Consider the following 25,606-nt stretch of genomic DNA (forward strand, 5'->3'; position numbering starts at 1 on the left):
TGCTGTGGATAAAGGACCTGATCCAAAGCCCACTGAAGTCAAGAGAAAGGTTCCCATTGACTTCAGCGGCCTTAGGGATCAGGCTCCTGGAGAGAACTTTAATCCCCCTAGGGCTGCCAGTGGGAGCCATTCCACCAGCGCTAAATTCATACCACAAATTATTTACTTGTTGGAGAGGCACTGTGGTCTAGTGCAGCGTTTCTCAACGGCCGGTCCGTGGATCGGCTCTGGTCCTGGAGATCTGCCTGACACAGTTTAGGAAGGCAGCAAGCCGGTCCCTAGGACCAAAGAGGTTGAGAAACATTGGTCTAATGGATGGTACATCAGCCTGGGAGACAGAAGACCATGGTTCTATTTCTGGCTTTACTGCATGACAAGTCACTTTCCTCTCCCTTCACGCTTTCAACCCTTTGTATATTTAGATTGTAAGCTCCTGGGGGACAGGGACTGTCTCTTGCTATGTGTTTGTACAGCGCCCACTATAATGGGCCCAGAACTCAGCTAGGTCCTTTAGGTACTGTCGTAATACAAATAAATAACACGGGGGGCTTGTTCCCTTCTGGGCACTGCAGGTAGGTAAAATCCAACCAAGGGCGAATACTGGGGGGGAACCACCAAGTCAATAAAACAAAACAAAAAAGCCAAGTCAAACAAGCATTTTAGTTCTACGACAAAATAAATATTTCAACTCCAATTTGCCAAGATCAGGAAGACTGTTCACGATTCATATGTATAACACCACTTTGAATGGCACAACACTCAGTGAGTACGCTGCAGCAAGATATGTGAAAAAGCCCTGTTGAGTACAAGTATTCACACACTATAAAATGTGGTTTAGGGATAGACGCTGGCTTACAGGCTACTTCCCTGGGCTACCTGTACTCTGTAATCATGCAGTGTGAATAGTCTGTCCTCACCGCTGGACTGATTCATTTCCACCAAGGCCTGGGCTGCCACCAGTTGCCTGATCTCAGGGACCAGCAAACTACTGTGCATTGAGAGGATAACAGCGTACAACACACCTTGGCAGCTGGTATCTGTCACAGAGATAGTCTCATACGTCTGTAGCCAGCCTGGGACAGATTCCTCCCCAGGGAACTCTGCTGACTAAAGGGATGAATATGGCCTGTGTTTAAAGGGATGCCCTCAGACCAGGTTTTCCAATTCTTTATTGCTTTTTAATAGACACCTAGCAAACTGAAAATAATATTCTCCCCCCTGCCTCTGTGCTGGATATTTTTCTCCCTGGGTTTAGAAAGTAGCTGATACAAAAGAATCAATTTCTGTTCTACCGCAACTTTTTCCCCAGTGCCTTAAATCGATCAGCTGCGTGTTGCAGCCTCACTAGAGCATGGAGGCTCATTGATTATCTCCTCCCATAGAGCCAGCAGAGGGAGGAGTGGACAGCGTTTCTGTGGGTATCACAAAAATGGTATCCATGGATTCTTTGCGTTCATTGCTTGGTGAGGAGGGTGGTAGATTAGACAAGTACAAGACCCCCAAAGTAGGTATTTGGAATCTCTCATTTATTTTATCATCAGTTTAGATCAATGTTAAAAGGCACATCGATCCCATTCTTTACCTTGCCAGGATCTCTTTAGAGTTATCTGTCAGGGCCATTTTTCTATAGAGTTTGCATTAACAAAACATCCAAATCCCATCTACTGACTCTGGAATCAACACCCAGGTGCATCCAGTGAGGTTTTATGTACCTCAGAGGTTATCTGAGTCTCCAGATCATGGGTGAAATCCTGGCCCCATTGAAGTCAAAACTCCCATTGACTTCACCTGCATCAGGATTTCACACCTTAGCGCCAGGCAACCATGGAATTTGGGAGGGGCAGGACCTATTATGCACCTACCTTTGCAAACTGGGGTCTGGACAAGCCCTGATCCTGTGACCTTCTCATTCGGTGCCTTCCAGGTGACATTTACAAGGCCTTTGAAGCACTTAATACCTAAAAGTAGGGAATAGGTGGGATTTCAATGCTCCCTTCTATAGGGAGGGGAGTTGCACTCCTTGTTGTTGCTCAGATATTTTCATCACCAAATTAGCACCATACAAAAAGACAACTTTCACACTGCCAGTCTGGGGCCTCCAGTCCCCAGCCTTTTCCAGGTCTGTTGGCAACCAGCAACTGTGCTCCTGACATGTTTACAACTTAATATGTGGGGCCCAGGGGATGCTGCATATATGGATGTGACTAAAAATACATATATATCTTATTAAAACATAAGAATATCAGGGAAGCAGAGAGTTGGCCAGAACTGTTGCCCTTGCTTGTTTGTCTTACCCTAACATAAAAAAGTAATCACGCGGCCAATATGAAACGTTCAGCTTTGTCAAGAGATTAAGGAACTCCTTGGAAATAAAGTAACAATGTCACTTCATCCTTGGGCCCCCAGAATTACACTGGGCAACACTCGGGCTTGATGTTAGATAAAGCAGTCAGCACGCTGTGTATCAGTCATCCAGGACGGAAAGTGGGGCTTTCGACTTGTCCAGAGCGTGACATCTGCAGAGTTTGCTGGAAAATCCCTATCTTCTTCCTCCCAAATACACAGAATCCGTCTATATATATATATATATATATATTTGCTTTGTTAGATACTTTGCAAAGAAACTCAAACCAAACCCATTGATCCCCAAGACACGCCGGATACAAGCGCTATCGTATTATACAGATAGTTACAATGTAACCCTTCCAGACCTTGGTATATTGCGCTGTGCACTTTTGGTGAAGCACAGACAATTTAAATAATATACAGTTCTTTTTTTAATTATTATTATTATTATTATTTAAAATATATTTGTAGGCAGAACTGATGTAGACATTTAAAAGCAGCAACCTTTGAAAAGCAAGTTGAGTGTCTGCAGAAGGAAAGGCTCTTTACTTCACTGTATTAAAAATAGATGCCAATGGGTAACAGGCAGCAGTCCTCTCGGGTCAGATTAAAGGGTTCTTCAGTCAGATGTATGTTGCAAGGCTCCTTGAGTCATGTCCTTCCCCACCCAACCTGTGGTGGGAATCCAGGTTAGACGCCCATAAACATGCCCATGAAATCCGATCCATTCTGAATGGTGATGGGGGCTCCTGCACTGTTGTCCACAAATATCGAGGTGTATTGCCCAGCCTGTATGTTCAAAACAAAAGGGGGGAAAGGAATCGGATACAGCTATCCAGTGTGTAAGGGAAAGCGAAAAGCAACAAAGGCTATTGTTAGGCTGGACTCAGGACACTGGAACGGGGTGGTTTCAGGGAGCTGGTCAAATATTTTCATTGCAGCATTGTGTTTCTAGCTTGTTACTATTCAGTTCTATTTGTACACGTTTCTGGGCTTGACATGGTTAGACTGTGGAAGCAGTGCGGTCCAGCGGTTAGAGCAGCCAAGCGCCAATCAGATGACTATTCCTTACTCTGCCACTGTCTTGCTGGGTGACCTGGGACAGGTGGCGCTCTGTGCCTCAGTTTCCCTTCTATGAAATCGGGATGATGATACTTAACCACTTTGGTAAAGCCCTGTGAAATGGCTGGATGAAGAGTTTATGTATTTACTATAATTAATATCAGAGTTTTGTAGGAGGAAGATTAATTGTATGGTTAAAGTTGGGAACTTGGACCCAGGAGATCAGGTTTCTGTTTCTAGCCCTGACACAGACTCCCTGGGTGACCATTTAATTTCATGGGACCTTAATCCTAAAATGAAGTTAATAACACTTCCCTACTACATTGGGGGTGAAAGGGAGGGGAAGGGAGTTGAGTGGAGAATCTTAATTCAATAATGCCTATAAAGCAAAGGCATTGACTCCGTGGGTGCTCCAGGCCATCAGCCAAGCCCCCCCCCACCAGTGCCTCTCACCTGCCACTGGCCCCGCTGATCAACTCCTCCCGCTCTCTGTTCCGCGGCGTGCAGGAGGCGCTGGGAGGGAGGGGGACGAGCGGGGATGGGGCACGCTCAGGGGAAGAGGAATAACTGCGTGGGAAGAGGCGAGGTGGGGGTGGAGGCCTGGGGGAAGGGATGGAGGGGGCTGGGCCTGTGGCAGAGCGAGAAGAGCCAGGGGCTTGGAGGAAGAGGTGGAGTGGGGACGGGTCTGGGGCGGGGGTGGGGGGTGGGGGTCGAGCACCCCCTGGGTAGAGACGAAGTCAGCGCCTATGCTATAAAGCACTCTTGCCCAACTCCACAAAGGAAGCTAGGAGCCTAAATACCTTTGCGGCTTTGGGTCTCTGTGATCCCACCATACTCCGTGAGACAGAAAAGTGTGCATGTGTGTGCATGCACGTGTGTGTGTGTGTGTGTGTGAGTGAAATAAGCTCCATATAAGCTCGAAAGCGTGTCTCTCTCACCAACAGAAGTTGGCCTTGGAAAAGATATCACCTCCCCCGCCTCGTCCCTCTAATATCCTGGGACCAAAACAACTACAACTACACTGCGTACTGAATGAGTGCGGACTGTATCATCGTTATCTTCCAAGCCCTCTTACCTGTAGCTGTAGCAACCCATGCACATAAACAGTGAAGATCTTGCTGTTACTTTCCAGACCAGCAATAACTTCCAAAGATCTAAACAGCAGCCAAAGAAGAACAGAATACGCACATTAACTCAGCCAGTTGGTCACATCAGCTAAACACCCTCGCAGAAACACAGACATCCAGCTTAAGTCACAGTCCTCCCCTTCTCAAAGAGCTTCCACACTCCCGGGGTCCGGGGCGGGGAACCAGTGTTGGCGTAGGCATTGCTATGTTGGATCAAACCAGTAGTCCATCTAGTCCAGGTGCCTCAGAAGGAGCTGCAAGAAACCCTGGGGTGACAACGAGGAGTCCTTGTGGCACCTTAGAGACTAACAAATTTATTTGGGCATAAGCTTTCGTGGGCTAAACCCCACTTCATCAGATGAAGTGGGTTTGAACCTACAAAAACTTATTTGAGCAGCTCCCTGAAACCACCCCGTCCTGGTGTCCCGAGTCCAGCCTAACAACAGCCTTTGCTGCTTTTCGCTTTCCCTTACACATTGGGTAGCCGTATCCGATTCCTTTCCCCCCTTTTGTTTTGAACATACAGGCTGGGCAATACACCTCGATATTTGTGGACAACAGCGCAGGTAAAGTGTATCCATTTATATATGGCAAATGAAGTCACCATTGCCGTATGTACACACACACACAGGCGAATCCTAAATTGAAAAAAATACATTGAGTGGAAACAGCCTTTTGCATCCCTGAGAATGGAGTTAAGAAACCTAAAAGAAGATCTAATTTTGTAGCTGTTATGATAGCTGAATTGGTGGGACTAATGTTAGCACTGAACTAGATAAGGGATATCCGGCCTACCACCGATGTTATCTTTTCAGATTCGTCACCAGGAACTCTGGCCATTCCCAGGGTACCTCAGAAAGCAGGCGTGATCTAATAAATGAAATATTGTTTTTGACAACATAGTTAGGATGTTTGGACATCGAAACCATGTGAACCGGGTGAACATATTACTACCAAGGATTCGAGCATTTGTAGGGATACCTGGTAAAGAAGTGGCAGATAAGGAAGTGAAAAATGCTTTAAAACATGGAGACATTGATATAAAAAGATTCCTTTGACTAAGCGGGAATTTAGAATTTTAGTGAAGAAAAAAAAAACACATCAAAAAAGGAATGACACGAATTGTGGACCAAGAAGAAGAGAGGAAGAAGAGTCCATGAAGCGTGCCCTGAAATAGAGGATAATGCACAACTCCAAAGTTCGTAAAGGACCAGTGACGTGCTCATATTTAGACTAACTGGTCACTGTGGTCTGAATGATCCTTTATATTTATCGACTACACACAAAGTTGGGTGATGGAACACATGTAAGGTTAAGAAGCGGCCAATCCCCTGAATGCAGGGAGTGTTTCCAGGAAAGAAAGCCTCTTTAGGAAGAATGGAGACACTTTTAAGGTGATAGAACATACTCTCCTGAAGCCCCAGACAGTATCGGGAAACCGAGGTAACATTAAAGTAGTGTTAGAGAAGCAGAGAAGGGGGGTAACATTAAGGTAAGAAGGGAGGTGAGCTTTGTTTTGGCATTTGTTTGTTTGTTGGTTACCTTAATGAGAAGGGGGTGAGCTGCAGGTGCCATCCTTCAGATGAAATCTGAAAACACCCCCTGTGGTTTCCACTGGAAACGCTATTGTTCCTCTCTCTTGAACCATCATGCAGTGTTGCTGTTTGCTCCTAAACTGCTGCCTCCTTCCACCCAAGAACCAGCTGCATTTCAGTGATGAGTGAAGAGACTCTGCTTCCAATCAGCTTGTCAAGTTTGCCAAGCACTATGGGTGGGAGGTTCTATGGCATCCTTTTATTGCTCCTTGTTTATTAATTGCTTTGTAGGCATGATGGTCACAAAGAAAAGTATGTTCATGGAAAAGAGTGCTCTGTAGTGGGAGCCTGCTCTTTGGATGGGACGGGTGTGTTGGCCTGGTGTTTTTAACAGGCCCAATCGTAATGGACAGAAAATCATTTCCAAGGGCCAGACCATCCTCTGAGTGCCAATAAGTCAAAGCCTGTTTGGAAAGCTCTGTATCACCTAGCCAGCATTGTCCCTCCATGTCACCCTGCATGCTCTAAAACACTCCCTGAGGGGAGGTTACAGGGATAACCCACAGGAGCACAGCTCCATCCCAACAGCATATCATGGAGGTAGGAAGCAGGACAGAGACACATGGCCTCCACCTGGCTGGATCCTCCCAGATCTTCCCTGTTCAGTGGGTAGCACCTCCAGCCTCTTCCCCCGTGAGGCCAACCCCACCCCGCTCCTTTCCACAGCGAGGTGGTGAAGAAACACAGCGAGTGCCTACACGTGGCGTTTCCAGCCCTCAGACATGGAGATAACTTGCGTAGGGGACTATTTGCCCCAGAGAGCACAAACCGCTTGGCACCAAGAGCCGACTAGGGAGTTACTTCTGTGTGTCATATCCTACCAAATGCCAAACCTGGGCCGGAACTTTCCTTCATTAATCTCTCTCACCCTCCCTCTCTCGCCCAGTCTCAGCTGGAAGCCCCGAGGCTCTTTCAGCTCCCTAAAACAAATGACTGCATAAGCAGGCATCCCTAGCAAATTCCACAGGCTGGCTTCGATTGCAGTTCACCCAGTGCCAGCAGAATGCTCGTCCGAACAGGTCCCATAATGACAGAAAAGCTCCCCTACCCCTCCTCCCATTCTCTCACCACTCCAAGGGACAGTCGGGTCCTCACCCATTGTCAGAGAGCGAGAACAGCCTCTGCTAGAACCTGGCGTTTGCCAGGCTTTGCTGTAGAACGACCCTGATGGGACAACCGTTTTCAACACCATTCGAAGAGGGCCATGGTAGACACCCAGTGGAAACACAGCTCTGCCTCCTAGTGGACATGGCCCTACAGGATCTTAATCTAATCTACGGAGTGGTGATTAAGCCTTCGATCAGTTCTGACTAAGCAAGAACAAGGCAGGGGTCATGGCAGCTGCTACTTAGAGCCAAAGGCCCTCACCATGTTATGGCTCCAGTCCTATAAAAAGGACCCTTACGCTAAGCATGGCATCCCACCAGCCTCAGTGGGACTGCGTGTGTGGATGGGTCTGCTTGCCTTGCGTGGCTCCCCTTTGCAGGACCAGGGCTTGTGGCCATAAATTACCGTTGAAGACAGCTGTGCCATATCCTAGAAGGTTGCAGTGCTCTCGATGACATCTGGCCTAATTTCCTAGTTGGGGGAAGGATTAGTCTGTGGCATGTTTTGGCTAAGCTCTCAGAAGAAAATCCACGAAAACAAGGTAGCCTTGCACCAGCCTTGCTCGCGACAGCCGTGTCAAAAGAGATCTGCTGTTGACAGCCATTTTTCAATACTTGATTGCTCCTCGCATGGCTGATGCTGTAGTGTGGAGAGACAGACAGACAAGGTCCTTGAGGGAGGTGAGTGAGCCTCCCTGATGAAAAGCACTTTGTTTTCTCTCAAGACAAGTGCCTTCATCAAAGCAGTCAGGAGTGTGGAGAACCTGATAAGGGAGGAGAGCTCCCCACCCTTTTTAATTTTTACAAATGGGTTATCTGTCTTCCCCTCTCTAAAAGGCATTAAGTGACAATCAGGCCCAAGTGCCTGTGGCTCTGAAACTATCAAGCCTTTTAAATAAACAAGGATAATGGTCTCCTGGGCCCAATAAATCCAAAAAGGACATTGAGTAAGGAGAGCTCAGTTCAAAATAGGGTGACCAGAGGTCCCAATTTTATAGGGACAGTCCCGAGATTTGGCAGTCCCAAGATTTGGGGCTTTGTCTTATATAGGCGCCTAATACCCTGCACCCCCTGTTCCAATTTTCCACACTTGCTGTCTGGTCACTCTAGTTTAAAAACCACTGAAAACATGACTGGGGAAATCCAGGACAGCCCCATGTGCACTAAGAACTGGAACTAAAACTGGAAATGGAACTCAGCTGTTCCAAGAGACGCAGGATGGTCCAGCGGTCAGGGTGCTGATGTGGGACTCAGAAGACGTGGGTTCAATTTCCTGCTCCACCACAGACGCCCTGCGCGACCCAGAGCAAGCCACTGTGCTGGAGATGAAAAGATGGGGATAGTCCTATTTCCATACCTTACCAAGGTACCACTGTGAGGGTAAAGGCACGAAGAATTGTGAGGCTCAGATACCATGATAATGGGGCGTTGGATAAAGTCCTCAGATCCATCTTCTGCCACACTATTAAGAAAGCAAATCATGGGAACAACTGGCACCCCAGCATCATAGTGGAAGTAAAAATAGCCTTTTGCCCTCAGAGAGCAACACCAATAGGCTGAGAGTTTCAGATGATACCACTGATACCCACTGGCTGAGGGCTCCATTGAAAAATACCTTGGCCACCATTCGGGTTCTTCCATCAGGAACATTTTCCAACCTAATAAAAGTATGCGAGAGACAGTGTGACAGGTAGTATCTGCCCATAAGAGTCTCAGGGCTAAGGGAATGAGTCCTGCACCCAAAATATAATTAGTAGGGAGAGGATGATAAGACAGCAAGGAGAGGCCAGGGAGGGTGACCAGACAGCAAATGTGAAAAATCGGGACGGGGGTGGGAGGTAATAGGAGCCTATATAAGAAAAAGACCCAAAAATCAGGACTGTCTCTATAAAATCGGGACATCTGGTCACCCTAAGGCTAAGCTGCAGGCTGGGAGAGAGATGCACTGAGCACTTATGAAGGAAGCTTGCTCAGATGCCTGATTCTAGCTGGTTCAGGTCACGCAACCACATACAAAAAAGTGTGGGGAGTGGGTCCAGAAGTGGGAGGCTCTGAGTCCTGCAGCTGCCCAGAGTGGGCCAGTAAAACATTTGGGGGAAACATTTCCCCTCATCCCTCATTTAGGCCCCATCAGCTCCTCACTTTTCTGAGCCCTGAAATCACCAAGGACCACTCTACAGCAGACCGCAAAACAACGCTGCCCTGGTTAGCAAGATCCTCGCCTTTCCAGCAGGTCAGCAGGCGTTCTGCACTCATCGTTACCTGGGTTACTAATGGGTACTTGGGCACCAACCCGAGTCTTTTCCACAGCCCAATGAAACACAGGACCGACACCTGGTATTTATGGTACGAGGCTTCATTTCAATTTAATTCTCTAATAAAGTTGAGGCGAGGTCGAATCCATTTACAACCATCCCAGGCACAGGGCAGGGAAAGTGGAGGTTCCAGCTCGGCAACACGCTTAACGGCGTTAGTGGCTTTAAGTCACACCCGTAACGTTGTTTTATTGACACATTTTCAGTGCTCTAATTGCCCAAGTCTTGCTACAATTGGGGCAAATAGTGCAGGCGGGCTGGGGCGGGTCTAGCAACCCTGGAAAGTTCTAAACAGGAATCCTCCGACGGTGAAAAGCGACCAGAGCGAACCCTGAAAGGGACTGGCTGCCCTCGGGGAGAAGCACTGCCCTCTGCCAGGCAAAATGCCAGGCCTGTTTGTATGTTTGTCCGAGCTCCCTAGGGAGAAGCCTGCCTTTTCAGAGATAATGGTTGTAAGGGCCTTGGCGACTCGTTTAGCTGGTGAGAACGGAGCCTGTGTCTGTACGCACACGTTGGCCCTGATCCTGCAAAGAGAACAGTGTACGTGCACTTCCCTCCCACCCCAGATTCTAGTAATTGTTTTTCTGATGCTCTTCACTAGGGGCGATGTCGGCGTACTAGCGACGTAGGCCCTCAGGAGTCCATTGACTTTCTGAGAGACGTGGGCTCCAAAGTCACTTTTGAAAATGGGACGTGGACTCCTAAATCACTGAGGCATATTAGAACATTCTACCCCAGAGTCTTTTTATGGTATGGGTTTTTATTTCGGTCGCTGAGGAACAGTATGACATCTCTTGAAAGTCCTCCCTGGCCTGGCATATACTAAGGGGGCCACTGAATTTAACAATCATTGGCACCATATCAAAACTCAATGCTCACCCTGAGTTATGGGGTTCAGTTTGCAAGGCGGGGTCTCTCCGTGTCTTTATCCCAGTGACCATGGGTGCCTGGGGGTGGGGGACATGCTTTTATAGAGGTCCTGGCACATTTAGCATCAGGAACTATCACCTTCTGTTCTACACCCACCCACCCTCCTGATCGGTCTAGCATTTTGAAGGACAGCATCATTGAGATGCTAAGCTCTATCCAGATGGGCTGCAGGTGAAATAATAAAACCATAGTCTCCCTGACCCCAAATTAACATGCTAGCACCACTCTGCACATGTGCAGTGAAGTCTGAGGGATGCGTTTGTGGGAGGCTTTCCTCGGAAAGATTGATAGGCCCGTGGGTTGGGTCGGTTACCATAATGACAACTTGTACATCCCCAGGGTTTAGCAGGGCACTTATGTTATTACATTTAGGAAGCAGTTTGTGGGTGTGGGTTGTCTGAAGGCAGGGCAGGGAAGGAACTCCATTTACAGCTAATAAAACTTGTAAAAGCCACAGCAGTGCCTGTATTTCAGACCCATAATCTCATTTCTGCCTCCTGGAAACACAGTATCTTTCTGACACTCGGCTCAGCACTCTCGGCCAAATTCAATTCTAGCCCATTTTGTCTAGGACACACCGAATATTTACTTAGGTACACACAATGGTTAGCACCATCCATTGACAAGCAGTAAGAGCTCATGGGAAAATGTACACAAAGCTGACCAAGTTTCTGTTCGAAGACAGATCCTATTTCCCAGGGGGTTCTTTGGGCACAAAATTCATCCCTGGTGAAGTCTAGTTCACAAGGATTTCTAAACCAGTCAGATAATTAGTCCATCAGATCCATTATCCTGCCTCCTGGAGTGTCCCATGCCCAAGGATACAGATGAAGATGAATGGACCTCTCCGTGTGCATGGTAGGGAAAGAGGAAACATGCTTTCATGTCAGCTAATCACCCAGGATTCATCGATTTTAAGGCCAGAAGGAAACATGTTGATCATCTAGTCTGACATCCTGTGTAACACAGGCCAGACAACCTCACCCAGTGATTCCTACATCAAGGGCATGGCTTCTGGTTGAACTAGAGCATCCCTAATTCATATGAAATGTACCCCTCTGCAGAGGATCAGTCCTCAAAATAGGATTTAAGTGGGGCATAGCCCTTGTGCTGACCTGCACAGGGATGAATTTCACCCTAAGCGATTAGTCTTAAAGATCAAAGTCACTTTTTCTCGGCTCAAGATCACAAGCTTCGGATTGGTGCCGGGCACCTCAATCCAATAGGAAAAAAGTTTGTTTGAAGGTTTTTTTGGTCAGGATCTCTCATAGGGTGGAGCATACATTTTTTCAGCAATTATGGAATGGCAAAAAGCCTTCCTGTAGCTAGCAAAGCTGGGGATCAATGGGAAAAGGCACCAGCCCAGCAATTCACTCTCAGTTCTGAGGAAACAAAAACCAACTCTCTCTGCCACAACAAACACCACCCATGAATGTTCTGACTGGGGCATGTTTATGCGTAGGTGCTTATATAACCCACACTAGAAGATCATGGATCTTTGTCCTTCTTTAGTGACTAGTCCACAGAAGAAGAAAAGAGTCTACTAGTGCTGCCAGCTAGTGGCTCAAGTGGTAGAAAATCATGTTTTTAAAGCTGAAGGGGGAAGCTCCTCTCCTGGATGGTGTTCGTACTGCTTACCTGTGTATCAGCCCTTATGCCACTAACAGAGGTTCTCTGCTTACTCAGGTGGTAGGGGACTCAATATTTGGAACAGGGGGACCTGAGTTCTAGCCTTGCTGAGATGTTCTGAGTAACTATAAAGTGCAGCCTAGAGATACTCATGAATTGCTAGGTGACCTTGGATTCAGAGCTTTCATAGAAGGGCAACCATGGCATTATAAAATTAACAGTGATCTCGCTTTGCATAGCCGAGTTCTGCAGCCCCAGGTTGCTGCTGGAATGCTGCCTTTCTGACCGAGGGAGAGGTTGGTGAGCAGTATCCCACGGCTTTAATAACACACCCCTCAGCCATCCCAAGAGAGAGTGCCATGCAGTAACGGAGGCAACATGTTATATCTATGATCTCATCTGGTAGGGCAGCAAGGCTGATGCTCCTTGTGGGCAAGTACAAAATATATTACATTGTCCACCTGCCAAGTTTACTTGGGCCGAAGTTCCCCGTGAAATTTCCTCTCACTGCTTTTATTAGGGCCAATTCAAGGAAACTCTCTCTCGCTGTTTTTCATCTAAGTCTGAAATGCCTTTTCGTGAATTTCTTGAGGGCTTGTAAAGGTCTCACATGGGCAGTGATGAAAATCAAAGGCCTCTATTGTCTAACGAGCAGATCAGGTAATAAGTCAGGCAGCTTCAGTTAAAACTGCCACATGGATGGATTCACCCCAGCCCTGAAGAGAGGCCAAAAGCCATAGGGCTAAGAAGAAGGTCAGTTTCCTTTGTCTCATCTCACACAGCAGCAATATGGAAACCCTGGCCTCATTACCATGGCAAAACTCCCATCGACTTCAAAATCCTGGCCCCATTGCTCATAGAGTCCATGCATTCAAATTCATTAACTAGCCCACAAAGACTCCAGTCCCGATTTGGTGTCCCCTCCCCCAGGCACTAGACAACATTGCCATAGCTCATCATAGCCTTGAACCCTGACAGCATAGAGGAGGGATGAGTGCTTTATTTGTTAGGAGATCCAGGGGTAATAGCCATTCTGTTTATTGAATTTGAAAGGATCAACACCCTGGGCCTTTTGAGATGTTTGGTCCAGTAGGTTTTTGATTTGTCCCGCATTCACAGAGGGTATCCATGGCATTTGCCAAAAGTAGCTGAGAAAGGGGCAGTTTGTGACAGGTTAACAACCGCATTGCAGTGACTCACGTGTATCGATGACAGAGGGATTCGATGCAGATCAGCACACGGACGTTGTCTCTGGCTCGGAGCTGCACTTTGCTCTTCAGCTCACTGTGGTCTTGGAAAGAAGCAAACCATGAAAAGAAAGAAAGAAACAAACAAACAAATTCCCTCTAGAACATGGCGAATCTTCAACCACGTTAGGCTGTAAGCAGCATGTCATGGTTCCATAAGAGAAGTACCCCCCAGTTTCTCATTGAACTGCCCTTTACCACTGTTGAGTGAATAAAAGGAAAAAGCATCAGTGAACATTTCGGTGGGTTCTGAATGTCCTTTCAATTTAGCCGTGTTTGACTCTGTTTGCACACGCCCAGCCCATGCTTTCCACAATCATTCATGGAGGACAAGTTCTCTTCATACGAAAGTGAATTTAGGGCTCATAACCGAGATTTGGCTGATTAAGAAACGAGATTTATTTTGGGCGGCAGCAGGACAGCTGGTAAAGAGTTAGAGCCACCCAGTCCGAGAAAGTCCTGTGCCATTCAGACAGCGAATTCACACAGCTATTCTCAGAGAAGAGTTCCTGAGCAACCCCAAGGGCAAAACACATTCATACAAAAGCCCTGCCAGAAAATTCCAACTGGCAAAAAAATGAGTCAAGGTTGTGATCTACTGTCCATGGACACTGTGCTTTCTGGAGAGTCAACGGGGAAATTGTTCACTCTGAGTAATTCAGCCAGCTCCAGTCAGCACCAAAAACCACGTAAAGGTCTGATGCACAGTTACCTATAGACAGGCAGGAAAATGTCTGTAGAGTTATGAAATGCCATCCCTTCGTTAGACTGCACCATCCTATGGTAGCAGAGAGGACTGTCTGTTCTTGGGACTAAGAGGCACCGGACATCAATCCATGTTCTCCAAATCTTTCTAAACAAGTCTCTCATATTTCAAACTTGTAAGTAACAGCCAGGCAAAGGGTATTAGTTTATCTTTGTTTTCTCAACTTGTGAATTTTCCCTTTGCTAGAGGGAGGTTTATCCCAGTTTTGTTGTAACTTTGAAACTAAGGCTAGAGAGGGGTTCCTCTGTGCTCTTTGAATTTTCTGCTACTCTGTAAGGTTAACTACCAGCCCAAGTTTACAGAGGTGGTTCTTTTACCTTTTTCTCTTTAAATAAAATCCTTCTTTTTTAGAACCTGACTGATTTTTCCATTGTTCTAAGACCCAGGGGTTTGGGTCTGTAGTCCCTTTGTAACCAATTGGTGAGAATATATGCTCAAGCCTTCCCCAAGAAAGGGGGTGTAGGCTTGGGGGAATATTCTGGGGGAATAGGACTCCAAGTGGTCCTTTCCCTGATTGTTAAATCACTTGGAGGTGGCAGTGATCCGAAGGCAAGAAAGGAATCTGTGCCTTGGGGAAGTTTTAACCTAAGCTGGTAAGAATAAGCTTAGGGGGTCTTTCATGTGGGTCCCCACATCTGTACCCCAGAGTTCAGAGTGGGGAAGGAACCCCTACATGGTGTAACCCCTATGTAATACAGTGGCAAAGTGCATGCCATGCCCCCCATACCATTAGTGGCTGGTCCGCTAGAGGATAACACCCTACTGCTGCTGCCACCTAATGGAGTTACTCTGCTAGCTCAAGTGTATGATACTGACGACTCATGCCAATGGGTGGTCGTTACACATGCTTCAGATTGAATAGCCTCCATGAGGCAGTCTGAGGAGCTCCAGAGTCCCTCACCATGCCAAATTGGAAGAGGTTCCAGTGGACAACACTCACCAATGTGAACGTTGGCTGAAAACTGGTAGATGCCAGACACAGTTGCTGTGAAGCGCCCAGTCGCCAGGTTCAAGCCTGATCCCCGGAGGAAAGCTCCTTTGGCCAAAGGCTATAGGGGAAAAAAAAAAGAACAGCAAACCTTGAACGGCTGAACAAAATCCCCCAGCAATCAGAACCACCGTTATCTCTACCCATCGCAGGGAGAAAAAGTGTGTGTGAGCGAGGAGCAGATGAGTGTGAAGGTTGGGAAGGGATTGCCAGGCCTCTCCTTTCTCCCTAGAAACTTACCCTATCATGGGCAGGGCTCTTCTTCTGTGTGGATTTCATGCCCAGGAAAGGGGAGGATTTAAAAGAACTGGCCAGTATCAGGTGTAGGCAGCTGAGTGCTGTGCAGGTTTCCCCCACGCAGCTCTGTTGATGCACTTTGGCCCGGACTCTCTGCTATTCTAGTTCTGCATCCCCCCCTTCCAACACCAGTACTGCCGCCCCCTCTTCCAGTCCTTGGAGCCCCTTCGCTCTGCCAAGAACTGACATCTTGAACTTGTAATGCCCCTACTGTTCCAGTCCTGGGACTCCCTAGTGCTCCCGAGTCTCCTGACCAGCCTTACCCCCGCTACGGCAGTCCTGGGTCTCTGCAGTGCCAAGCTGTGTGTGGGTTTTGTGACGCAGACACAGAGGAGACAATAACACAGGGCCTCCAGAGGTTTCCTACCACTCTAGGCTTTGATAAGACAGGACTGATTCCCTCACGCCAGCGGCACTGCACAGCCTTGCTGAGTTCTTACGGAATCTATATTTAGCTTAATTTTCTTCAGAGTTTGGATCCGAGAGGAAAACAGCAGGCAAAACTCGAGCGAAGCACAGCGTCTCCTGGCGCAAGGAAGTGGTCTCAAGTCAGACTCACAGCGGATTATCTGATTTAAGCTAAAATAAACTCAATGCGACGTGTTTATTGTTAGTTTTGGCCCACTCAAGATCGGTTTGGCTGGAGTCAGGGAGAATCAGAAACAGCTTTGATGGGCCAACAAAGCAAATTACTCAGAGACTCTGCCTCCACCACAAGGGCATTATGTGAAATTGAAACGCGTCGGGACAGGCGCTATCCCCACTACCTCTGCAAGGTTTATATTGCACCATTCTAGCAGGCTGCTGGAGTGTCCCGGTGCTTATATATGTAAATACACGTACCACAGCTAAGTTATCTGTACACACATCCAGACCCACATAGAACTAAGGAACCTTGACAGAACTGAACTGCCTGGTATTTATGCTTATGACTTTACACTAGTAGACCTATCTTAGAGAAAGTCTCTCTCCCCATGATACACTGCCAAAGTTGCCATCACCGCACTGATGTGAGATCCCCTTCCATACAACAAGGAAGAGCTGTCCAACAGAGGATGTTCTGTAAGCACCCCAGGGACCTCAAATGCCCTCCCGCCCCCAGCTTTTCCAGTGCACTCCAGGGCCTGTTTGTTTGGCCTCATCTTTGAGGTGACACAGCGGTGGCAGACATATGGATATGCTGGTATTTGTATGAAGAGCTGCTGTGTGGTAGAAGGGTTGAGCTGACTGAAACATGCATTGGAGGTGGCCATTTTAAATCCCTGGCAGAGCGCACAGAGCCCGAGAGCTCTTCTTATGGTTTCTAAACAGAAAGAAAATAAAAACCAACTGAAATAAAAATCATTCTCAACATTTCTCAAGTGCGAGTCACTTGTATTTCCTAGCTCTCAAAGCGCTTTACTCTCCCTGCTGCTGGTTTTATCTCAATGTGGCCCCGTAGTCTTTGACAGAGTGACGTCTGACCTATACTCCTGTAAGCAGAGGAGAGTCAGGCCCCGTGTATGTAGGTAGAACTGTGCCAGGGAGTTTCTCCATTCCTTTCTCATTAAAGCAATTAAACTAACAGAAGAAGCAACTTAATTCCAAAACCACTGGCTGAATTTGGAAGGCAACTGCAGGCACCAGTAAATTACTGCCGTTAAAACATTCCTGTTTCTTCATGTCCTCTGCGGCTTTGTTACTCTTTGTGAGGGGAAACAGACAATCTGGAATGTTGGAAGGAAGAGGACTCATTGGACAGTATGCTTCAGCAAACGCCACACCAATTATAACTCCCTGCTGAGTTCGCTGCCTGACATTAGCACAACTCATTTCACAGCTGCCATAATTGCTGCGGGGAGTAATCCGCGAGAAATTTGCAACTTGCTCTCAGTTAATTTCAACAAGCAGCCCCAAAGCATGTAAATAACAAGCTAGTGCCAGCCCTCCTCCACAATCCAAGATCAGGTTCTCTTTCCCCCTGCCTCACACGCACTGTGTAATTTGCCGGTGGGAATAGGGAATCAAGCATCATTTAAGATGTGGGCTGGGTGCTGCCTGATGGAAAGATTTTCTTTTTAAAAATTAAATTGACGGATTCTTAGAATAAGAACACGGAAACTAGTCTGTGAAGCAGTCACAGCAAAGCCCTCTGACCGCCTAGCCAGTGTTAAAATTCAGCTGTCAGAATGAGTTTAGCCTGACCTCAAAACATGAGAGATACCAGGATTCCTCCTGGACCTACCCAAGGCTTCTCATCACATTGAGAACCCTCTTAGCCTTGGTGAGTCTGGCATCACTCCAGCGATGTTCCCTGGACCTCAGTCAAATCAGACGTAAAGCCGGAATTTCACTGCACACTACAAGCTGTGCCTGATCTAAGCTTCCCTGTGCAAAATCATAGAATCATAGACTTTAAGGTCAGAAGGGACCATTATGATCGTCTAGTCTGACCTCCTGCACAATGCAGGCCACAGAATCTAACCCACCCACTCCTGTAACAAACCCCTAACGTATGTCTGAACTATTGAAGTCCTCAAATCATGTTTTTTTTAAAGACTTCAAGGTGCACAGAATCATCCAGCAAGTGACCCATGCCCCACGCTTCAGAGGAAGGCGAAAACCCCCCAGGGCCTCTGTCAATCTGCCCTGGAGGAAAATTCCTTAACGACCCCAAATATGGCGATCAGCTAAACCCTGAGCATGTGGGCAAGACTCACCAGCCAGACACCCAAGAAAGAACTCTCTGTAGTAACTCAGATCCCACCCAGCAACGCATCCAGGGGAGGCAATGGTCTTGGGAGAGCAGAGTGCTTGGAGCATTGTAGACAATGCTCAGAGGGAGGGGAAAAAATACCACCCGCTCATCTCAGATGCTGTAGGATTGAGGGCACTGTAAGAGCAGCAGCAGGTGTGTGTGTGTGTGTGTGAGGGGAGAGGATATAGTAAGACCGGGGAATATCACTGGGGAATCACTATAGTACAGAGGGACGGGACTTATGAAGTCTCTGCCTCAGGGAGAAGAAAGCCCTGCTGCCCTCTGAATGCACCCCAGGTCAGGAGACGCTCTCCAGTGTTGGAGACTTTAGAACAGCTAAGTCCTGATCCAAAGCCCAGTGAAACCAATGGAAGTCTTTCCATGACCTTCAAAGGGCTTTGGGTCAGGAGCTGAGTTGCTTCCTCCCCACTTTAATTGGGTAAGCATCAAACCCTTGAGATCTTAGTTTTATGAAATCAGTGACAATAGGCTTCCTTCTTCTCACCCCGACTTCCCCAGAGATGATGCTCTCAGAGTGTCCGCCATCACCAAGAGCAATATCTTAGAGCCATGTCTCTCAACCTTTCCAGACAGCCGTACCCCTTTTCAGGAGTCTGATTTGTCTTGCATACCCCCAAGTTGCACCTCAATAAAAACCACTGGCTTACAAAATCAGACATAAAAATACAAAAAAAGTGTCACAGCCACACTATTACTGAACTATTGCCCCCTTTCTCATTTTACCATATAATTTAAAATAAATCAGTTGGAATATAAATATTGTATTTACGTTTCAGGGTATAGTATATAGAGCCGTATAAACAAGTCATTGTCTGTATAAAATTATAGTTTGTCCTGACTTTGCTAGTGCTTTTTGTATAGCCTGTTGTAAAACTAGGCAAATATCTACACAAGTTGATGTATCCCCTGGAAGACCTCTGCGTACCTCAGGGGTGCACGTACCACTGGTTGAGAGACACTGCCTTAGATAACAAGCTAAACCCAGGCACTTCTTGTCCAGAAGCGGAAATGAAGCGTTGGCACACAGAGGCCCATCTGACCTACCAGCCTTCCCACATCAGCTCTGGAGCCAGGAGTAATCAGACTCACCGCGCTGATAACAAGGCTTGGGAAGCCCCAGCCCACACATTGATTGCTAAGAGGTCTATTCACATTCTCACTCCTAATTAACAAGGCAGCACCTCTCTCTCGCTGGGATGCTTCAAGTACAACCTACACTTCAAGTACAACGTTGCTTCTGTGCCAGCACCTGCAGAAAATCTGGGCAGCTGTCTCACCCTGCCTCAGAAGTCCCCACTGCAGGTCTGCAACCTGTGTCTCTAATCCTGCAGCCCTGAGGAGTCCAATTAGCCATGGGACTACTCATCTGAATAAGATCTGTTGGATAGGCCCCTTCATAGACAGGAGTCTGTACAGCTGCCATGCAAATGCAGCCACTTCTGGGGTGCAGCACAGTCACTAATTAACAGCATGAACACACCTGACTGTTGACTGAGTGACTGATGGCAACCAACAGCCCTACTTATTGCCAGTTAAGATCCTTAAAAATCTCGGTCGGGCTCTGGAAAATGACTCTAAAAATGGCGTCATGGAATTGCATGTCCATTGTGCCTGCATCAAGTTTGCCCAGCTGTAATAATGAGAATAATTAGCACTCTCTCCCGCCTTTGCAGCTAACAGGCAAGCTTTACATTACCCTTCCATTTACAAATAATGTATAAAGGATTCATAGATGTTTTAATACATGGGTAATCAACTGCCAACAGGTTGCCTATAACTCTGGTTTAAAACCATCAATAGCACCTCCTACCGATGGCTTTGTAACCATCAGTAACATGCTGCTCATATCTATACTATCCTTATCACATTGATTAACCCTTTAGTGACCCTTTCTAAGCCATTTATAAATGGGAGCTTAATCTAAAGTGTGACCCATCGAACAAAACATCAAATGCTGATTTTTGTAACTGCTGGAGTCATACATTCACACCAGGGGCCTGGAAGGTGCAGGAAGGTCCTTGCTGCCATTTCGGGCTTACCTACACGTGAAAGTTATTCCGGGATAGGGTAAAATATGAATATAATATGGAACAGATATTCCTGATTAACTAATTTGGAAATAAGAGTGTCCACACATGGAGTTAGTCTGGAATAGCTAGTCTTAAATAACTCCATGTGCAGACAAACCCTTATAATAACTACTGGCAGGCAATCAGAGACTACAGTGATGAGCATGGTGTAAGAACCTAGATACAAGAGAACAGAACCGAATTAGCTGTAATAAAGATTCTACAATGGGGACCTAACTGACAATTGTTTGGATGTAGGAGGTGAGCAAGGGGAGGAGTTTTAGGATCAAAGTAGGCACTCAGGAAGCAGATATAGTGCTCACTCTTGTTCACTATGAAGTCAATGACAAAACACCCCATTAATTTCAGTGGGGTAGAACTGGCCATGGTGGGGACGAAGATGTTACTTCTCCCAACCATGATCAGCTGTTAAGACAAGTGCTCACTCCCAGCAGCCAGGCCTAAGATGGGTTCCTGGAATCAGTTCTCCCTTTCTCCATTAGAGCCCTGTGGGCAAAAGGCATCACAGAAGAGCTGAGTAGGACAGTGCAAGTACAGGCTGTGGCATTGGCTCACCGACTGGAAGTTCTGAAGTTCAACCAGGGTCTTCTTGTCCACAATGACCTGCCCTTTCAGTTTGCAGTGGAATGCTTCCTCCACCCGTTTGTAGGGCGAGGTCTCCTCCAGTGACAGCAGGAGTGGAGGCAGTTGGCTGGGGTGGGCTGAGACAGCCAGAGATGCCCGCCGTTCAATGGTTTCTGAAGAGAAGAGAGATTGAATGGGAGGCCAGCTTGGATTTGGACAAAGCAATCCAAGCAGTAAGGAGAGAGCATTTTTCTAATTTACACAATTTTAATAAAAACTTTTTTTTTTTAATATTTATTTACACGGAGGCACTTTTATGCTGGCAGCCAATGATAGTCAAACATATCTGCAAAGCCACCTCATTGTCCCACCTTCAGATCCCCCCTTTATCATAATGCCTACAAAAAAAATTGACAACAGCTAGGAAGCTAGTTTGCTGAAACCACTGCCTGGCATGGTCTTATTTCCTTGTGCTCCCCCACCGATCCATCTGTAACCCTCTGTTGTTTCCTGTCTTAAACTCGATTATAAACTCTTTGGGGCAGGGACCATCTTTTTCTTCTATACAGCATCTTCCACAATGGGGTCCTAGATGTTAGTGCGATACAAATAATAAATAATAGTAAGAGGCCCTAACGTGGCCAGTATGGACAGACCTGCTTACATCTTCTAGTCCATACATTGTTCCCTACACGTGTTCTCCAAAGCTTTCTCCAGTCCTAATTTAAATGACCCAGTCGAAGGAACTCTCACTACTCCCCTTGGGACAGACCATTTCAGTCTAAAAGATCTGACTCTGGAACTTTATTGCAGTTGCGCTGCCTAAAAAGGTACTTGGCTTAGCTCTGTGTTGCCAACTCTCATGATTCTAGCACCAATCTCACGATGTTTGGGGTTGTTCCTGAAGCGCCAGTTCCTGGCCTTCTTGGAATCATGGGAAAATCTGTGCTTTCCTTTTTGATAAACAAGTATGTTTCTAGCCCTCATGGTTGCACGGATAAAACTTGAAAATGTGACCCCACTGCACCCTGATGCTTCCAAATCCAGAAGGTGAATAAAAAGTGTTCACAATCTCCCCCACCCCCCAGTCTTATGATGTTTACACCTGTCTCCTGATTTATGAACATGTGTCATTGGCAATATTGTTCATTCCGTCCTATTACACTTAACTGGACCATCCTAAGCCATTCCTCTCCCCAGTATCATTGATGGGAAGAGGGGGAAAGGTTGACTGACTTGGGCCAAATCCTGCAACCTTCCGCCCACAAGCTAAGCTGGGCACCTGCCCAGATCCCCATTGGCTTTGTGAACTCAAGTCAATGGGATTTAAGCACATACTTAAGCACTGTGCTGAAACGGGGCCTTAACAAGAAGAGCTCCTGCTAACCTGGGACTCTGCTGTAAGTGCCACATTTGCGGGCGAGAAGGAGAGACAGACATGCGGCTCCAAGCGCCTTTACCTTTTAGTATCTCCTTGAACTCCTGCAGCAGGACTTCCTGGGTGACTTCAGCCCCTGGTGCTCCTGGAGGTCCCTGGGGGCCCGGCGGCCCAGGGGGCCCGACAAGGCCACGCTAAGGAAGGAGCCAAGACAATGGGAATCAGATCCAGGCAGTAACTCTCAACAACACGCCAAAAGCCCCCTGGAAATGAAGAGCTACATCCTGCAGAGCTACCAGTCACCTGAGTAGACCTTCTTCACAACAGGTTCAAGTAAAGGTCTGATGTGGCACCTAGATCTCGTGCTGGCTCTCTGCCCAGCAGGTAATGCCACCCAGGGGTCTATTCCCCTGAGTAGCAATGCGAGTAAGAGGTTGCAAGGCCAGGCCTTTACTTTGGGTCTCTGGGGACCGGGGGCGGGGGACACTTGGGTTTGCTGCTTCTGTTTTCACCTTCCAGCATCACTGATGGTAGCATGTCACCAGCCTTTTGGGGGCTGGGTTTGTTAATTTCCATGTGCGCCACCTGCTGGCTCCCTAGGGCAACAGCAGAGCCACCCTATTGCATAGATACATAAAATCCATTAGACTTGGCAGAATTTTTAATCGATTTCCATTTCAATTTTCGCAGAGAGGGCCCAACGATAATTATTTCACGGCAGTAGATGTTGAGATCAAGAAGTCAAACCTACCTAACGGGCACCCTGCTAACACCAGCACGACAATACGTTTCATACACGTCAAGGTGGGACTAGTTCTCAAGTGGCATTTTTCTGACTGGTTTCAGAGTAGCAGCCGTGTTAGTCTGTATTCGCAAAAAGAAAAGGAGGACTTGTGGCACCTTATAAATTGGTTAGTCTCTAAGGTGCCACAAGTACTCCTTTTCATTTTTCTGACTGTGCCTATTTGTAAATTTCAGTCACGATGGATGGAAATATTTTCCCCTGGATCTGCATGTGGATGGTGAAATCGACGTTTACTGGCATTTACTGATAAAAATCGACTCCTTCCAAGCCTAAGAATATGGCAAGGACATAAGGATGGCATAAATACTTGAGGCTGGGCGTTTGGTGTGACTGTCAAGGATGTCAGCTAGGGCTCCCGGAAAGGAGAAATAACTACTCTGTACCCCTGGAAGCGGGTCTCCGTGAGAGACCTGGGTCCTAAACTGATTAACACATCAACCTTGAAAAATAATAATAATACCCATCTCTTATTCAGCGTTTTTCATCAGTAGATCTCAAAACAGTTTACCAAGGAGGTCAGTATCATTAGCCCCTTTTTACAGATGGGAAAACTGAGGCACTGAACAGTAAAGCGACTTGCCCAAGCTCCCCGGAACAGCAGTGGCCAAACCAGGAATAGAACCTAGGTCTCCTGACTGCCAGTCCAGTGCTCTATCCACTAGGTCATACTGCTATATCTTGTGCCTGTGGAGGCTAAAACACTTTGTTATGGATCCTTAACACCTGTCAGTTAAAGGGAAAGTCTCAGCACAAGAAATAGGTAATTTGAAAAGATTTTTTGAGAATAGCAGTATATATAAACACATATATGAATACACAAACACACACTCATGCATACAGACACAACTATCGCTTTACATTTATATAGCACATTTTGTCCTAGTTTCCCAAAACGCTTTACAAACTATATATACATATAGCACCACTAAAATGCAGCCATCTCTGGGGTGGGAAGGCACACAAAGAGCACCTTTTACAACAGCCGTACGAGGGGAAATTTTGGGCCCAGAACACAGATTTTTGTGATGCGGTGTCATATCTAGCGGTAACCTACTAATTTCTTGTCTCTCCCTTTGCATTTCCTTTTGGAGTTGTTGCCATCGTCTGGGCGATGTACAAATGAGATCCAGGTGCGCCGCGGATCTGTGATTCGAGGATCTGGAGATTCTAGAATCTAAAGAGAAACGAGAACAAAGATTGGATGTCATTGTGTGTCTTCATCCATTGACAAGAATCCTAAACTCGGACTGTGCTACTGTCTGGTATCCAACAGGGGCCCTAATGAGTAAAGGGGGCCTGAACCAACCCCCTGGATCTAAATACCCTGAACTTTGCAGGACATTTATTTCACAGATGGAACTGAACTTGGCAGTTCAAGGCCTAGCTCCAATAAAGAGCAAGTCAGAAATTGAAGCTCGGATGAGTGAGGGGGCAGTTTTCGTTGTGGAAGGATGGAGGGCTGGCTGCAGAGGTCAAGAGGGAGGGTGGGGAAAAGGACTCCAGACCAGATCATAAGAGCAGAGAGGGAGCCTGCAGGCTGCAGCTTGCAGAAGCTGCGTTATGAAAAGTTGGAATAAAAAAAATAATAAATTGTTAAACACAAGAAATTCCATTGCTTTAATGCAAAGAACAATGTGGGAGGAAGGTGCAGAGTGTTGAGCGGCAGTGTGGTCCAATGGTTAGGGCTGGACTGAGTCTCAGGAACCCTGGGTTAGCAGGATAGGGTGCTGATCTTGGCTGGGTCCTTCTAGGATAGAGATAATAAGTAGAGTCCATTTGGACACCTGAAATAATTCTGAGCACCAAGCCAGGCATGAATCTTTATTTCCTACTGAACTAGCACTTGTGGGGACTCCACGTGGTGTAGTGAATCTCTAACACTGGCTTCTCTCTTGACCTCTGGAGATGGGGCTTCTCTGCTGTCTACACTTCACACCCATTGCACAATTAAGCAACTCAGGGAAGGCCCATTGCCACCAAAGCAACATCAGGAGCAAACTGCATTGGCAGAGCTGGAGAGGAGGTCTGCATAACACCGGCCAGCAAGACACTCTCCCTCCTAGCCCTGGCTCAACATCCTTTTACATTCATGCACATCCAATGTGCAATCTGCATAGAGTTTCCCATATCAGGATCAAATCCCCCTGGGCCATAATGTGTCTAAAAGTAAACACTGGACATCAGAAAAGAGAAAATCCCAAAGCCAGAACCCCTTGCTATTTAAAATAGCAACCATGGTTTGGGTTCCTAAAGGGCATTTCACCCATCAGTCTCCAAACACTGGGAGAGAGAGGTGACATGACCTGATGAAAGTCACCCACCAGTCAGCGATGGAGATGGAACTACACCATCCTTCTGCCCCAGAGTCGCTGCGAGGAATAAAACGCTCACTGCCAAGTCCATAGGGACCAACACCTAAGTAATCCTAGCGGCAGACATATGTACACACATGTTCATACACACACACACACGTGCATGGGTACAAAAGCCACGTCGCCTGTGTACATGCATAAATGTATGCACATGCATGTGATATAATGCCTGCACAAATATGTACACACACCCACAAGCATGTATGCAGAGGAATATGCATGTACATATAA

The 25,606-nt window shown here is 46.9% G+C and overlaps 1 protein-coding gene across 1 annotated transcript in view; it reads right to left on the reverse strand.

The window, feature by feature from the left end:
* Positions 1 to 2,822: 2,822 nt before the first annotated feature.
* The window catches only part of C1QTNF12 (C1q and TNF related 12), a 37,576-nt gene continuing 14,792 nt past the window's right edge, over positions 2,823 to 25,606 (reverse strand). Inside the window, exons 2-8 of the mRNA XM_073316852.2 lie at positions 24,058 to 24,177; positions 22,281 to 22,392; positions 20,812 to 20,993; positions 15,064 to 15,172; positions 13,311 to 13,401; positions 4,484 to 4,562; positions 2,823 to 3,135 (exon numbers count right to left, since the gene is read on the reverse strand). Of these exons, the coding sequence (XP_073172953.1) occupies positions 3,037 to 3,135; positions 4,484 to 4,562; positions 13,311 to 13,401; positions 15,064 to 15,172; positions 20,812 to 20,993; positions 22,281 to 22,392; positions 24,058 to 24,177 (792 nt within the window). The 3' untranslated portion in view covers positions 2,823 to 3,036. The remainder of the gene's footprint in view (positions 3,136 to 4,483; positions 4,563 to 13,310; positions 13,402 to 15,063; positions 15,173 to 20,811; positions 20,994 to 22,280; positions 22,393 to 24,057; positions 24,178 to 25,606) is intronic.

This window comes from Lepidochelys kempii, chromosome 18 (assembly GCF_965140285.1).
Source record: "Lepidochelys kempii isolate rLepKem1 chromosome 18, rLepKem1.hap1, whole genome shotgun sequence".
Classification (NCBI taxonomy): domain Eukaryota; kingdom Metazoa; phylum Chordata; order Testudines; family Cheloniidae; genus Lepidochelys; species Lepidochelys kempii.